Below are 17,194 nucleotides of genomic sequence, written 5' to 3' on the forward strand. Positions count from 1 at the left end.
TGAAAAGTACATAAGAAAAAGCATCAGCTCTTTTAGAGCTAATTCAGGAAGCCAGGCACTGGTTTGCAACCAGTACAGATGAAAAGTTTCAGACCCAATTTTTTTGGTCAGGAAATTTACTTTTTTCAGTAAATATTTGTTTATATGCTGATTTTACTTCTCACAAATAATACCCATGCTGCTTTGTTCATTCTAGTTCAATATGCCTGAGATGACATTTAAAACTTGTCAGACTGCTACAAAAGTGTTATTTACCCACACTGTGCTAGGTTTCGAATGCTGAGATTTAAACTACCACAAAATCTGCATAAATGTAGGGTCCAATTCTTTTTACACATATATCCTTAGTCAGTACAAGGATTCAGTGAAGGACAACTCAAATGTGCTTTATTTAGATTTCTAAATCTTTCTTTTGTAAGAGAATTGAGACAATATAGTGGGGAAGAAAGGGAAGCAGTTTTGATAAAATTCTTTTTATTCTTTGTGATTAATCCAATTTTAAAAACAGAGCAGAATTAAAATTCAACTTATTCTTAAAGATTTTTTTTTTTAATATTTTACTGATTAAATACCTTCTGCTCAGCTGAAATAGGTAACAACTTATGAGGAGGTTTGGTAAATAGAATAGGTTAAAAAAAGCATAAACCTGTGCTTTGTATTTTTTTCAGAAATTCATCTGCTATTCTGGGGACAGAAATAGACTCATTTTCAAAAATAGCCTTCAAGAGCCAACACAGCAAGTGAGTGAAGCACAAGAATGCAAAGGATTTCAGCTTGTCAACAGATGAAATTTAAGTGAAAAACCCATCCCCCAGAATGGGGTTCTCAACACCACGGTGACTAGGCTTGCAGCACACCTCTCACTGAGACAGGATTATGGGAATGCTTCCAAAAGCCAGATTACAAGGGGAAAAAAGGAAATTTATACAGGGCATTAGGGAATTTGCAGTTCATTTTAAATATAAGTGATGCTTCTTAGAGAATGTCATATCACTCCACCCCTTGATAAGGAAGGATCAAATTCCAACTACTCATCTGCTCCCCAGTCTCAGCGTTCAAGAAAATGGGAGTTTGTTAGAAGAATGAGGAGGGAGCAATGTTTGCAAAGACTGCAGCTCATGTTGTCGTAGAGAAACCTTCAAGGCACAAGGCAAAGCATGACTCAGCCATAACCAAATGCGGCAGGATCTGCCTAATGCACTAATTCAGATGCCAAAACTATTCATATTAAAAATGTTGGCTTCAGAAATATTACAGGGAAAGATGTGAAAGTGTCTTCTAAGGAAGGCCTACAGCCATGTTTCCAAACAGAAATGGAAAACAAGGGAGACATGGAAGACAATTGGATATGCCTTTAAAAACACTGGATGAAAACAAAGGGGAGGAAAGGGGTAAAATGCACTTGGTTCATTGTTAGGGAGTTAATTTATACAAAAGCAACCCTACTGCCAGCATCGATTAACTATAATTAGAACAATGTGTTAGAAATTATTCCAACATATATAACCCCACCTTCATAATGCCACATCCTTATCATTTCTAATTCCTTAATTCCTTAAGAGTTCTTTTAAAATTTCTAATACAGTGACATCAAACACAAAAAGCCCCTAACACTTATATTTCCTCATACAGCTGCATGCCTAAAAAACTATGTTGTCTTCCAGTCCAGAGACAAATGTATGCAGCCGGTCAGACGTTGAAGCTCAGTTTCACCCTAGAGGAAGGATTAATGGATCTGATAAACTCATTCTCTAGGAAGAAAAAAACCTGCTTCCAGACTGTCACTGAATTCACAGTGATGGACAGTTGGATGATATAAGGTAGCACTGGTTGTTATTGGCTACTAAATTACTTAGCTGTATCAGTTGCCACACATGGGATGCCACAACAGTGAAAATTAAGATGGGTGGGATGGAGAACAAGCATAATTACTGGAGCATCAGGACTTCATCAGGCTGCATAGTGAGTCACCACCACCACAACATTATAGGGGAGTACAAATCCTGTGCACTTATCAATACTAAGGAAGCAAGACATAGGAATTATTTATTCTTACAAACAGTTATTAGAAGATTTGGGATTTAATAGTGAGCAAATCTGCAGACTAAAGTGACCATCAAAATTAAAATAGTGCTTTTTGCATACGATTGCATGTCAAAGACAAGTTTGTCCTTTGGAAATGACAACATGAAGGTCAAAAGTATAAGTAAAGTGGAAAATATCAGAGGTCTTCAAAGTGAAATATTATCTTCTTTACTTGGCTTTTTAGTGGCACAAGATTTCCCAGTGTAAGCTTGGTCCCAGATGCAAGCAGCTGCTACACACGCATTTGTCCAGGAAACATGGTTAGAAATATACACTCCTAATTTTAGTGAAGATGAATATTTTAAGGCCATCCTGAGTGAAATCAGAATACAAATGTAAAACTGGCTTCTGTTCAGCCATATACAATGTGACAAGCAGTTGCTTACCCTAGGACTGCAGAGGAAACTTTTAAGACCATGTATATTTCAGTGTTTGCTTTGCTGATACTTTGCAAAATTCCAGTTATATGGCTTACCTCAGATACTGGAGGGTGGGCAAGGGAATGCTAACTCTTTTATCTGTTACCCAAGACTTTTAATCTAGATTAAACCAAACCAGTAACCAGGAACTTCAGATGACCATGGTGCCAGGAAACAAGAACATGAATGAAGAGAGATTCAACTTACAATTAAATCTTGTATAAGTGAAATAGAAAGCATCCTCTTGACGCCATTTTCCACAATCACTCCAAGCCAATTAAGCGCACCCCAGTACCACAGATAACTCTGTCCTCCATGCCAATAGCTTACAAAGGCAAAAGTGAGGGCTGTGGAAAAAAGCGTTCCCAGCAGGCTGGACTGAGATCCTCCCATTGGAACATAAATGTACCTGTAGGTGAAACAACAGATAACCAAAGTTATTAGAGATTTCATAAAAATCTCAGAAAAACATCCACTACAGAAAAAAATTTGTGGCATAAAAAAAGAATTTTAATCATTACCTCACAGTCTCTATTTACAGAGCTTGCCCTAGTTTCTGCAAAGCTGTAGACCATTTCATGAAATATGTGCATATACCATTTGGCAAAAAGGCAATTGTATAGTCACGGGAACTCTGCATTAGGCAAATATATAGCATAAACTATATTCTCAAAATTGCAAAAGACAAACGTACCTATATGAAGCACCCTGCATGCAACTGTATTTAAACTGAATCTAGGAGTCAGAACCTTAGTCTTCAATTGATGCTTATAAGTGTCCAAAAAGCAGTGCTTGTTCAGTAAAAATACCAGAAGCAATGGGATTCTGAACGCTGACACTGTTTTCTGGGTCACTTCACTTCCTTCCTGCCTAAAAACCAACATCCACTCCTGACATTTTCCAAGTAAGGCATGGCCACCGGCCTGAAAAAGTGGCATATTTCTGTCAACACTTTGAAGAAGCTCATCAGGCAACGTAGTCACCATCCAGCTCATGGGTACCAGCGAGGAGATGCGATACGTGAGAACTGCTGGTGACAGTTCTCCTCAGCTGTCATTCCTTCGGCATGACACACTGTAGTCATATTTAAGACTATTCCTACTTGCTAAGATAATTAAAGGAAATTTTTTGCAGTGACATTTTTATCTCTGGTTATCAGTTTTTACATTCAGAGATAAATACTAGCTTAAAACTTTTAAAGGGACTTTAACATAGTGCTTTATTCCTAATCTTAGGAAATAAGAAAAATACAGTAATGGGGTAAAATAAAGTGATGAGAGTAATTACAAGGTAAACAGAAAAGCCATTAAAAAACCCAACTGTCAAATGCTCCAAATTCTCTCTAAGCATAACATCAATACACCTTTTTAATTCAACCTGCTACAGGGAACATCTGATTACATTTATAGTGATTTTCAGTAAGTGTGCTTTTTACTAAGCACTATGAAAATAAATAGAAATTAAGATCAATAGGTTTTATTTATGTTGTGTTTTTCTTATCTCTCCCCTATATTTTTCTCGGGTCTAGTCTTGTTTCATCACATACATAAAGAAGCAGTGTGGCAATAATAGAAACTTACAATTGCAATCAATTAGTCTAATAGCAGAGAGGGACATCTTAGCAGTCTGATAACCAGAGGGATCCCCTGCAGGGCTCTGGCATGGAGGGTGAAGAGAACAGAGCCACAGACCCCGCCGCTTCGGACAAATTCTTTCTACACAAAGGACTACAGAAATGAAAGACCAAAGCAGCTCATCCTCTCTTAGGACATACTTTCCCTCTCCCCTTTTAAAGGCTGACTGTTCTATTTTTTGGGCAGGGCCCATTGTCATTACCCGTTCCCCTCACAGGCTGGCTGGAGGAGGGCTGGCAGCCCCACTCGGCAGCCGAGAAACTGCAACCCTGAGAGCAGCACCTCTGTGCCCCTGCAGCCCTGCAAGCACGGCAGCATCTTGCATCGCAGAGCTTCACCCAGAGGAGCCCAAAACAGGACACTGCCGCCCCTGCCATGCTCAAAGCTCACTCCCTGTCATACATTTACTGAAACACAGTGTTTAAAAGTAACCCAGACGCTATCGAAGAGACACAGCTCTGTGACAGAGACCTTACTCTAAGCCCTAGGGAAACCTTTCTGCTGACTTCATAGGGTCCTGGGTTAAATCCATGGCACAAAAGGTAGCTTTCACTGCAGAAATAGCTCTGGCTTTCTGTACAATCCCTTTCCCTGCACTGAGACAGAACTGCCGCGTAGGCACCAGCCATCTCGTCAGCACAGGCAGCCTCTACTGGCACTGGCATTGCCACGAACAGCCCAGCAGCACCAGCTTGTTCATTTGCAGTCACAGCTCAGTTTAGGCTGGCCTGAATGGTGTTCAGATTACTGTGCAGAGAAGAACAGGCTATTTTCCGATTTTTAGCGTTTAGCAGCAGCAGCTAGATAATTGAGCAGCAATAACTCATAATTCTGATGAATGTTCAAGGTCAGTGAAGTTTTAGCTCCTAGGGAGGCCCATGGCAATCGTGCAACTGAAAATTCACTTGTGCAACTGAAAATTCACTTGTGCTATCTTTGTGAAGACCTGTCTGAAGAAGGACAGAAGCCAAAAGGAGTCACATAATTTTTACTAACACTTCGACCTTCCCCTCCAGTACTGTGGAGGGTCTGCCTCCTTGCCTGGAGGAGAAATGCAAAGCAGAAAGCAATGCCTCTCTCCTTCCCTGCTACCTGCTACTTCTTTACCATGAGAAAACAGAACAAAGGCTGGCTGCCTTCAGACTGTGGTTTTGCCTTCCCTTGCCAGGGCATTCCCACTAGCGGTTTTAAAGTAGGTATAAAGGACTGATGGACATCAAGTCATTTCTCTCAAGCAGCCTTAAGAGCAATTCTGCAGCATATTCCTGGGGTTTTTTATGCAGAAAAATTTGTGAAAAATCCGTTATCACCTTACAGAACACATCAGGAAAAAAAAATATTTGCTACCTCATCACCCATGCACATCATATCCACGTCGTGTCCTTGTGCTTACATTCTGACACTGGCAGGCCTGCATACAAGAAATAGGCAACTCAGCATGCAACCAGGGGCAGATCCTGGCTCTGTGCCAGCCGCTTTGTGCTCTCCGATGTAACCAAAATTGTCTTGCAAAAGAACCATCGCAAGAGCCCTCGTGGTTACAAAAATGCATTTTGCTTATTTTTGAGCATCATGGTAGTTTATAATCTAATTTCTCAATACCTTCCCTGTATGTTTACACAGAAAAGTACTTATTTGATTACCGAAAGCTACATTTATACTAAAGTGTCAGGGACGATAAATCACTGAATAGCATTATTAAGCCAGAAGATAGAAGAAACATGTTATTTCTGTATTATCATTTATGACACAAGACAGGCTTTGTAACTAACAATTTGTTGTGGTTTAAACCTAGCCAGCAGCTAAGCCCCACACAGCCCCTCACTCACTCCCCGCTAACAGGATGGGGAAGAAAAGGAGCCTCCTACAGTACATTAGGAAAGTTGTTCTGTCCCCCAGTTCACTAACAAAATCAGTGAGGAGGGAAGGAGGAAGGCAAGGAGAGAGAGATTATGGGGCAATGGCTACAATTTGATGTCTTGTGTATCTGCATGCTTCCCAACTTTTTTCCATCTTACCCATACTACCGTCTATCTTCCATCTACCCTACAGTCCCTTCTGTACTGCAATTAGAAACTCAGGGCTTACACAAACTGAGAGGCTGCTGCAGAGCATGCTGATCTGCTGTGCCATATGCAGAATAGCATTACGTAAATATCTCATCTTAAGCTTCCACGCAGTTTTTAAGACTATTTCCATTACTAATCACAGAAAATCCACAGAGAAGCTCAAAACCCCCAGTTCAGGGACTATTAGCACATAAAAGTAATCATGGGTCCTCATGGCAGACTAACACAACTCAAAGGAACACCCTTGTAGCAAAATTTCTTAACAGCTAATAGGCAGATCACACATTTACCATAGATGTGCAAGGCAGGCAGGTTTAGCTGAAAAATGTGGTGTCAATGTGCAACTTCATCTTAATTCACATACTTACAGAAAAAGAAAACTCAACAGTTATTTGGTGGTCAACGAGTCAAAGATGGATAAATGAAGGAAACCATCAAAGTATTTTGCAAAGAGAAAAGGATGTTAAGGCAAGTATATTTGAGGATGGTAATTGGTCACATCCCTCCCGGTTATTTTAGAGGGATGGGTAATGCTGGTCCTCCTTAAGATCCATGAAAATTACAGACAGGAAGATTAGACCTATGGAAGATGCTTAGTATCAAAAAAATGCAGCCTAGGTGAGTATTTAAAAATAAAACATCAACTCAGGGAATCAAAGTCAATCCCTGCCAAAACTTTGAAGGTGAAATTTGAAGGTGAAAGAACAGAGAAGATTTCTAGGTAGGCTGTCAAAGAGGAACTCGTGACTGCCACATGGTTGGCTTTCCCAACCATTCCTAGACTGGCTAGACCTCTCCTAATGACAACAACGAAAGGCACTTCACATTGTCAGAAGAAAAAGTTGTGCATATTAGGTGGAGAGAAGAGAAGGCGGAAGAGAACTCCATGTAGGTTAAATATCTCAAAACGTCTGGGGAGCATCTGAGGCACATCAATACAAATAAATATTGAGAGAATGTTATATAGTAAAATTTATTCGAACACACACATCTGACATGACTAAACATACGTTCTTAGCCTTCCCCTCCCAAGGCAAAGATGCTGTCAGTCTTTACCATATTTCCATAGACTCAGTTTTGATTTCAAACTAAAACTTACACACTATCAAACATGTTACTTTCACAAACAAAGCATAACTGTGTGTCTTCTGAATAACCAGTGCTTTACTTTTAGTCCCACTTACAGTAGCTTAAATCAGCTTATCTACAGCCAGCAAGCTGTTCCATTTACACAACTTATCTTAATTTTAGCTCACTAAGTGAACATTAGAGAATTGGATAAAATATGTAAATGGTACCATTTAAATCCCTAAAGTAATGCAAACACAAACATAACAGCTGAGGTATTTAAAAGTGACATTTACTTACAGAGAATAACTTTTAAATCCAATAACCGTTTTGTTAGTTTTCTTGAAGTGGTAATCTACAGAACAATAAGAGATCTGACAATCATTCCCTTGGAAAACACATCATTTTGTTTCTTTTACTGACATCTACATTATAAAGTTTTTATTCTGATAACTTTAGAAAACCACTAAGAGGAGCATTTGCAACCACTTAAGAATCACTCTGAAGGGCTTTTATTCCTTGAGGCCTCAATACACTGGTCTTACTTCCACATGCATGTAATTTTAAACATATTTAAATCCTGAAGTAAGTACAAGTAAAGCACCTGTTTAAATGTCGTTCTGTCCAGGGGCTTTCTTCAACATGTGCTTAAATTGCTTCCTGAAGTAAGGCCATACAGCAAGATGCATCCTATCTATGATCTTTCTTCCCCTCTCCTTAGCTATTGGTCTTGGAATGTCTTGTCCAGAAACAGGTGAAACGTAAATTTTTAAAAAAATGTTAGTTTGCTTGTAACAGCAAACTTCTTGTCAATACAATTAATTTATGAGCTTTTTGTGGTTTACTTCAGGGAACATTTGATGTTCAAAATTCCAATACCTCTCTAAATTTCAAAGCATTCAAGGGTTAACCATACTGTTTTGAGTTGGACAGTTACATAGCCAACACAGTAAAAGTTAAAAAAAGCAATAATAAAGTCTTCTATCTTACATCCCGACAACAGAAATCGCTTGAGGTTCTGTACAGTGTTGGTGTCCATTTGTAGACATGTACACAAAGTTTCCTCCAGGCAGCATCATGCCTGGAGAATTTGACCCTTTAAGTCAATAAGAAGTTCTTCATCATTAGTTATGAAATAATGCTCAACATAAGCCTGAACAATTTTGAGGATAAACTTAAATAGCCAAGTTACCATTCATTTTGCTTCTAAATTATCCCAAGGATTGTCACCACAAAAGAGATTTGGTTGAAATGAAAAGCGTGGCAGGACATAGGGTGAGAACTAGAGGGGAATTCCCTCTAGAACTGGGATTAGGCTTCCTTTATTTATTTATTTTTAATCCTGTGTTTTCTTTTTGTGGCCTTAGACCATCAATTTCAAACTTTTTCTCTACTGTATAACAAAAAGATTTCAGGCCCAGTTCAGCAAATTCTTACTTCTGGGTGAGCTCTTACGATTCCTCTTTTGTCAGTTCAAGCTTTCACTGACTTGGATGGAGCTACACAGAGCACAGAAGTGAAGCACACCTGTAAGTCTTTGGAAGACTGGGTGCTACATGAATGAATCTGTTTCAAAACACAGAAACATCTCCTGTAAACAAGACTTCGGAGGCTGAGCCCCATATATTTGCACCTGAAATAATAAAAAAAATAACCAGAGGTATTTGGAATACCATTTAGCAAAATTTCCATTAGGAGAGGTAAGCCTTGTTCTTACTGTGAAACTCAATTTTTTTCACATGGTCTACTAATTTTGCTGGGCTGTTGGCAATGCTTTTTAAGCTCTGTAAGATTTTCTCACCTCACCAGCTTAATGCAATGTTTAGAGAGACCTTGACAAACGCAGACCCTTTAAAATATTCAAGCTAATGCTGGCTCCAGGCAAGCCTTGTTAAATTACCACAAAAATGTTTAATGAGAAATTAAGTCCATTTGGGTTACAAAGCATTAATGAGAATACTCATATGGAAGAACACTCGGCTTACAAATACAACCTGAACTCTGATTCACTTTCCAGTTGTTAGCGTGTTTCCCAGCAAAGACTGTGTAGTTTCCTACTAAAAAAACTGAAAAGTGTTTAATGTATTTTTCTTCCCTTGCGTTCAACACCAAAAATGATCCGAGTCAAGTCCCTATGTCGAAGGGCAGATAAGTGGGGAATATCAAACAAATCATTTTGAATTCACTCTTCCAAGGAAGCTCATGATTTCAAACAGACTCATTTATTTCAAATGAAATTTTAATCTAAATCATCATTCTTCCTTTTAACAGAAAAAGTTGCATTACTGATGGACTGCTGTGTTTAGTTTTCTCCCAGATGCATCTAGGAAAGGGAGAAACCCTGCCTACCACCTGTTTGCAGTCAAACACAAAACTACCAGTCAACTATCTTTGATCATAATGGAAATGGGAGAGGTTCCAGATGACCAAAGAGCCAAAAGACTGGTTAAATCACTAAGACCAAATCAGGGTCCCGACTTTTTTGCTGATGGTAGGAACCTATATGTTATTGCCAAAATAGCCTAGAGTTAAGTGCGTACAGCTCAGCTACTGGGCAGGAAGGGGCTGCATCCCCAGCTGGCTGATAGAGCCAGGAAGCAGGAGCCTCCTCCTGCGCTGAGTTTGCAGAGCTCCCTAAGGCTGTTCTGAACTTAACTCCCCTCAGGGGCCCAATTCATTCCTGATACTCACAATATACCTACCATGTGCTGGTAATATCTAAGCTCAGCACGAAGCACAACAATCAGGCTATACTCCTTTGAAAACCTGGCTGAAGGAGGGATCTATTAATAGCACTGTCACTCTTTGCTTATAAAATGGTAGAGGTCAGGCTCTTTGCCAAGGAGACCGACATATCTTGTCTCCCAGAGGAGTGCTCCAGCTGTCTGTTACCAGGCTGCCACCAGACAGAAAAGAAAATGAGATTCAGAGAGCGAATATGCAAGACAAAACAGGTCTGTGGCTGGAGTACTACCGAGAGATGCAGAGATCCCAGTCCTGCTTTCTGCACCAGGAATTGCTCACTCTTCCCTGAAGTATCATTAGAAAAAATGCATAAGTAACACCATGAACAAAAGAATTAATTTTTTTCCATTTTATTTACTTCTCCTGACTCTTACATTGCAGGGCCCAGCTCAAAATTCAGAGCTCTACAAATCTGCACCTGAGGCTGAACAGGCATAATTTTCCCACACAAATAAACCCTTTGCAGCAAATCTCTTCCCCTGCCATCTCCCCTCTCATCGTAAGTGTGCATTCACAACAGTACATTTTAGAGTAGTTTTCAACTACAGCTAAAGCAGAGACCAATTCTTCCTGTGCGTGTCTGCACATATCGAACTATTTATGGTTCAGTTAATGAAAAACTGTTAAGTATGTGTCATTTGTTGCATTGACCAAGCCAAGAATAAAGTACTACATTTTCTCCCCCCTCTTAGAAAGCTGCTTTAAATTCCATAGGTGTAAGCAGAAGCTATTTTGCGATCCTGCTAATCTTGGTATGCCAGGTATATCAGACAAAATGCAGATCCATATGCATCTGTGGATTCAGACGTTTAAAACACACTCATCACCATGCACTTAACAGGTACCTTTTCCAACAGGCCTCTGCCAAAGGGGTGCATGAAATGTAGTTACTGCAATAGAACCTATATTATTTTCCTTATTAAAATATTTTTGCTTAGAGACAAGGTGATAAAGTTGAACAGCCCTCTGCAATTTGCTAGGTAACAGAAAAGATTGTTTAATCTACACAGATCCCTTTGTGGAGAGCTTAGCAATTCTTTTGCATTTATATATCACTTTGTACACATGCATGTCAAAGGGCTTTGTTAGTATCCACAGACCACGCAGCAGTTTCACCAAACCATGCAATACCTTTGCCTCACTGGGCTGTATAGTTCTATGGACAAGCAGAAACCAAGGCGTCAGAAGACTTTCACCTGAGCACATCAGAAATACAAATTTTTATGAGACCAGAATAACATTTGAGATCGAAGTTCCAAAGTCAGTGAAGACTCAGCAAGCATTACAACCTTCAGGTTATAAACCAACACCAACAAAATGTACGTCAAATGCATCTCTGAAACAAAGTGAAGGCATGTAATTAATGAAAAGCATAAATATAGAAGAGACATTGCTTAAATATTGCAGGAAACTTGATTAATACCAATGTATCTGCTAAAATACTGAGTAGCATTACATACTCCTCCAAGTTGCATGTGCACAACTTAAAGAGTTAGACTTCTGACATTATTCCAAGCTCAGTAATTCACTCACCTCTCCTGAGTTCACATTTCTTAGAAAATACTGTCTGCAGTTCTGGGAAAAGGCTGTTTATAAAATACAGACAAGGCATTGAGATGTCTAGGCAAAGCTGGGATGACTTAAGATTATACAGCACCTTCCACACAGAAGAACTTTTACACACTCTCCAGTCTGAGTCAAAAATCCTTCAAACACCAGCAGAGTTAAATCCCCTCTGATGCAGACTACAATCCCTATTTATCAGCCCAAATCAATGTTGCCTAATTATTATATAAGTGAGAATGGATATCGTATTTAATTAAGCAGAGTGAAGCAAAATAATTTACTTTTCTTGAAGCAGCATGCTTAAATAATGATGATCTCCTTTTTTTCCTCATTTGTAAAGAAAGCACAAACACACTCTTCTAACACCAGTTGGGAACGTGGTTCAATCCAGATAAAAAAAAACTTAAGTGGGAAATGTCAGTTCCTGTGAAGTCAGCAGTGACAGGGGACCGGAGCTAAACAAACCATTAAGTTTTAAACATAGAGCAACAAATTATCACAATGCAAAGGTAATAGCCGAGTAAGAAATACTGTAGGTACAGCCAGAAATTTAAATACATATATAAGGTCGGGAAAGAAATAGGAAAACAAACAGGTGCATGCTCAGGGAAAAAGGAATGTTAAAAGTCTGTAAGGGAAAAAAACATCAGTTAGGGTATCACAGAAAGGTAAGTAGAAAATGTACCATAAATCATCTTATCCTCCTACAACACTTAGCTGTATATCTGTCCAATTGTCTAAGGGTAGTCTGTTTGTTAGAAAGAGAGAACAAATAGTGATTGATAAAAGAATGACTTCTCTGCATTGATCTTCATGAAAAGCCCCAAGACAATGAATCAATAAAGCTGGTTTTAACTGGGAAGTACAAATATAGGCCAGAAAAAATAGAAAACAGGTTAAAGACCATTAAGACGGTTAGCAGCATTCCAGTCGGTGCGCCTTCGTGAAATTCTCTGAAAGGTATTCAAGGAAGCATCTGGTTTACACATTGGGTCACCAGTGATTGTTTCTCCTGTTTTCTGCTTCTTGAGATTTTCAGACTGTAAAAAGCAAACAAATTCTTTTTCTTTCTTCAAAAGCGGGGGGAACCAAGCAGGAGCAAGAAAACCCCACCCATCTTAGGAACTGCCTAACAAATTCCTGGTGCTGCTTGGGAACAGACTATGAAACAGCAGCTTGTGCTCACATCATCCTTAGTGCTTGGGGCTAACCAGCTAAGAAATAGCACATAGCTTCAAAGAGTTAAATTGAAACAGTAACACCAAACTGGCATGTTTTCCCTGAAAAACTTTCAACTAAACCCAAATCTGTCAGTTGAAGTCTAAACAGTAAAGAGCATCATGGTAGGATAGCCATGGTTTAGCTTTGAAACTGCTTTAATTATTCACCAAATACCAACTGAAGCATTTAAACTACTTCAGTATTCAGTAACTCATACGCCCCAGCAACAGGGTGTGAGCACCTCCCAGGGCTGTAAGCTCCACACCTAGGAGAGTATCAGACACCCACAAACCATGGGTGACACTGGATAGAAGCGGAATGCTTGTCCTTTACTCCAGCCTCAGCTGGGAGGCAGTGGGCAACCACTGTTCTCGGCTGTTGATTTTTCTACCATCTTGCAGACACCAGTCCCTGATTGGAAAACAGCTTCTCGCTGTCACAAATCACCACTTGCACAGGTATGACTCAACTTGGAGAGCTACAAGCGGAACAACATTGTCCAATACTTTCTGCCTCCAAGCAGAGACAGACCCCTGCCTCCAGAAGCACTTTTCCCTTCACAGATGGTTACTGCAGAAGAAAGGATGCAGGGGTATGGCATTCACATGGCTACTAGACATCCATCAGCTCCTGGCTGAGACCAAAAGCTAAGAGGCCATGAAAAGGAACCTGAATTTCAGGTACCCCCTCAACAGTGATTTGACTGTTTGCCCTGAAGTAGACTAGAAAGGCTCAGCCAGGTTAAGGAGTCTCCCATTCTCCCCCAGCTTTTACCTAAAACTCATGATTCTCAATTATGAGCTCATACAGTGGCAGAGCACAGCCATATGGACAGAATTCATGCATACCAAGAAGTCAAATATAATTGTCTGGGGTCAAGAGTGTTGACGATGTCCTGGAACATCTTCCGTTTACATTGCAAATGTTTTGTTTAACAGCACCACTGCAGAGATTGATAATGATGAGCCATCTCTACAGTACTGTTTACTAATGTTCAGTGAGAATTAATGTGAAGTTGAGTGGCCATAAAATATACTTTCTCATTTTTATTTGCTCACCCATTTGATTATTAGTGATGCTAGCCTTCTTCATTTATGTCTCTCACCTTTTTCTATAAACTAAAGAGCCCCCAGTCCCACAACAGCAGCCCACACCATCCTCTCTTCACTACCACCTGTCCTAAAAGACAATTCTTCTATGATTGCCTCAGCCTCCATTCTAGCCTGTACACTTTAACGCTGTTGGAAAAAAAAAATTAAATACAGTAATGTGAAAGTTTAGAGCCGATTCACTAGCATAGAGAGAGTAACAGGCTGAAACTGCTGACTGAAAAACATGAATGATGACTGGTGGCTACGAACACTTCACCAGATACACAAATTATTAGTTCAGATTGCTAGGTTATTCCCAAGACAAAGGGAAAATGCAAGTGCTCTGTCAATACATATGCACCAAAATATTACCAGGGTGAGCACTGGATTTCTTGGACAGTGATAACTAAGACCAGTTTATTTGCTCCTAAGAGAAAAGGCCAGACCATACTTCCTTTTATTGCCAGCAAGATTTCCCTTCATCAGTTTCAGATGGATACGGATCTGGGTTCTGTGCTTATTTTCAATGCCAAATACCTTTTGCACTAAGCTGCCTCTGCTCTACCCCTAAAATTAGCCCAATCAAAACCTTCTCAAAATTCAAGGATAGAAAAATCAGGAAGATTTCTTGACCTTTCCATAGTTAGAGTTACAACTCACTGTTATTTCAAGAGAAAAAAAAATATTGAATAATTATGTGTTTATATTTCTTTTTCTGCATGTATTCACACAAATACTTCAGCTAGATGCTTGCATGTTTTGTGGGTTTTATGGATGCAGGGGTGGGGTTCATTAAGCAGAGCATACACTTAGCAGAGCAGCAAGACAAAAATAAATTCTTTCACCACTAACTTAGTCTGGAGATTGGATTTAGCAGGGTGAACTTGACAGGTATTCTTCCCAATTTGAGTGTTATTTCAGTTTGTTCAATTTCTGGAGTATACGCATTAAAGGGTTTCCATTTTAATGTTAAAAACAATGCTTCCTACATTAAAAATTCTTTATTATGAAAATGTGATACCACATGCAAGATACAATGACTTTCTTGTCTTATATGCTGGGCAGAATAGCCATACATAATTATGACCTGGCTGTCCAGTTTTAGTCTTCTAAGCATTCCTGTATGAGAACTCTTACTATGCTTCCATGACCTATTGATATTTTTACTTGCATATTGATTGAGAAGTAATTATCTCCATAAGGTAGAGAATCCATCAAGAAAATACAGTGCAAACTAAACTGCAGTCCTTAACATCAAGCCTGCCAGTTAAATCCTTTTCTGAGCACATGCACAGTACTAACTTTGCAGCTAAGCTGTGAGGTGTCAGTATTAAGCCCAAATTTTATTTAAAGAACAAACATACAAACACCGTTCTCTGTATCTCAGACTCTTTTCTGTGCCTTTATGGGATAAGCTGAGTGTATGACACAGCCACCTGAGGTAATCCCTCTCAGACAGCTGTTGCTCCCTCACTCCCTCATCACCTCTCCTCTGAGCTGCAAAGCACAAGCTGCTGGGGCTACTCCTGAGATCCCAACAGGTAGTGGCTTTTCTGCTTCTGCCCTGCATGATGAGAAAGCAGTAAGGTTGGAAGGCAAAGGATCCAATGATCACAGACTCATTTAAGTGAGCTCCAACATCCCTTTAAAGCTATAGGGGACAGCATAAAGCCAACTCTAACAGGCGGCGTTACAACCTTCAAAGCATCCACTGCTGGCAGAAGGTTAAGGATTTTAGGCAGGGCTGCTGCCATTCAGAACAGGAGGTGATTTTTAGCTCCTAATTTAACAAGAACAAAGAGTTGACAAAAGTGAGTGCAGGCAAAATTTAAATTGTAAATTGAGTTTTAGACCCAATTCTAGTTCTGAAATACACATTTCTTAATGATAACCCCTGCGATCAACAGGATCTTTGCATAGGGTAGATAATTTTTCATTGCTAGCTGTATCTGAGCAAGAAAACCTGGTCTTAGTTATCATACAGCATTTTTTAACCTTGTTAATAGAGTTCAATATTAAATATGAGTACATTCTGTGATGGAAGCCTAGCTGTGATTCCTATGGCTCTTGTTTTGCTGAGTAGGTAGTTTAAATCAATAGCAAGGGCATTCGTCTCCATCTTTTACCTTCAGGCAACCTTTTTTGCTATGCTTTTTCACTTTCTAAAGGAGAAGAGCAATACAAAAAACCACCGTGCTGTTCCATTTTAACTCAGAATTTTTGAAAGGTAAGATTAGCAAGAAAACATCTTTATGATCAATCTTTGGTTTTGTGAACAAAACACATTTTTTATGCTTCAAAAACAAAGGAAGTACGGGCTGAGTCCACTATTCAAGAAAGAGAGAGAGAAGGAAAACAAAAGTACTAATGACTGGTGCTTGACAAACTCTAACGTGACTCAGACCATTGCAGGAAAGAGCCTGGTTGGCAGTATGACACAAATATATTGCTTATTTTATGTTAGTCTGCTGGAAAAGAGGCAGAGGTCTTAAGCCACACAGGCTTGATTCCTGCCTCTTGGGGTTTTTTGCACAGGGTGCAAACAAGATAAAGAAATGGACTGCATCACCTGTTTACTGTGTAGTCTATTAACAGAAACTGACTGACTCCAGCCCTGTTCTAGGTAAAATTGAAGTGCAATACCAAAAATCAACATTTCAGCGTCATTTCAGTACCACTTCTAGTATAGTCATTGAGATTCAATAATTAAGAAAGTGTCTCTCCACGTTCTTATAACAAGAAATAAAGCAGCAAAGAACCTTTTTCTGAATCCAAGTATCTTACCTTTTCTGTACATAATCCTGCAAAGATCAAAGACACAGCCATGTCAGACTGAGGAAGACTGGCTGCAGATGGTAACCAACATCAGGCAGCAGCCTGTACAGAGTGCCTGACATGTAAGACAAGCCTGTCCTGTCCACTTTTCAGAATTTTCTAGCTGATAATGCTACTTAGATTTAACATTTTTGCCAGTTCAGACAAAATCATTATCGTATAAACACTGTTCTGCTGTTACTGGCTCTGAAAGCCATTATGTGAATGAACAAGACAAGGCAAGTGATGTAATTACATAGCAATGGCATATTTAAACTCTACTGATCCCATGTTAGGCATAGACCTGTCTTGCTTAACTGGGACAGTATGTACATGTTTCACATCAGGCATGTACTTAAATAACATGTAGAACCCAAACCTTTTAAAATGATCCAAGAAGCTTTCCATTTACATATTCACCCTCTTTTTAAATGAGTAGTAATTAACACTCACCACTTATTTCTGTTTCTCACAGGCTCCTG

The 17,194-nt window shown here is 39.4% G+C and overlaps 1 protein-coding gene across 1 annotated transcript in view; it reads right to left on the bottom strand.

Annotated features, from left to right (window-relative positions):
- The window catches only part of HHAT (hedgehog acyltransferase), a 157,428-nt gene that overhangs the window by 77,489 nt on the left and 62,745 nt on the right, over positions 1-17,194 (bottom strand). Inside the window, exon 9 of the mRNA XM_075708084.1 lies at positions 2,712-2,913. Within this exon, the coding sequence (XP_075564199.1) occupies positions 2,712-2,913 (202 nt within the window). The remainder of the gene's footprint in view (positions 1-2,711; positions 2,914-17,194) is intronic.

Source organism: Pelecanus crispus, chromosome 3 (genome assembly GCF_030463565.1).
Source record: "Pelecanus crispus isolate bPelCri1 chromosome 3, bPelCri1.pri, whole genome shotgun sequence".
In the NCBI taxonomy this organism is placed as follows: domain Eukaryota; kingdom Metazoa; phylum Chordata; class Aves; order Pelecaniformes; family Pelecanidae; genus Pelecanus; species Pelecanus crispus.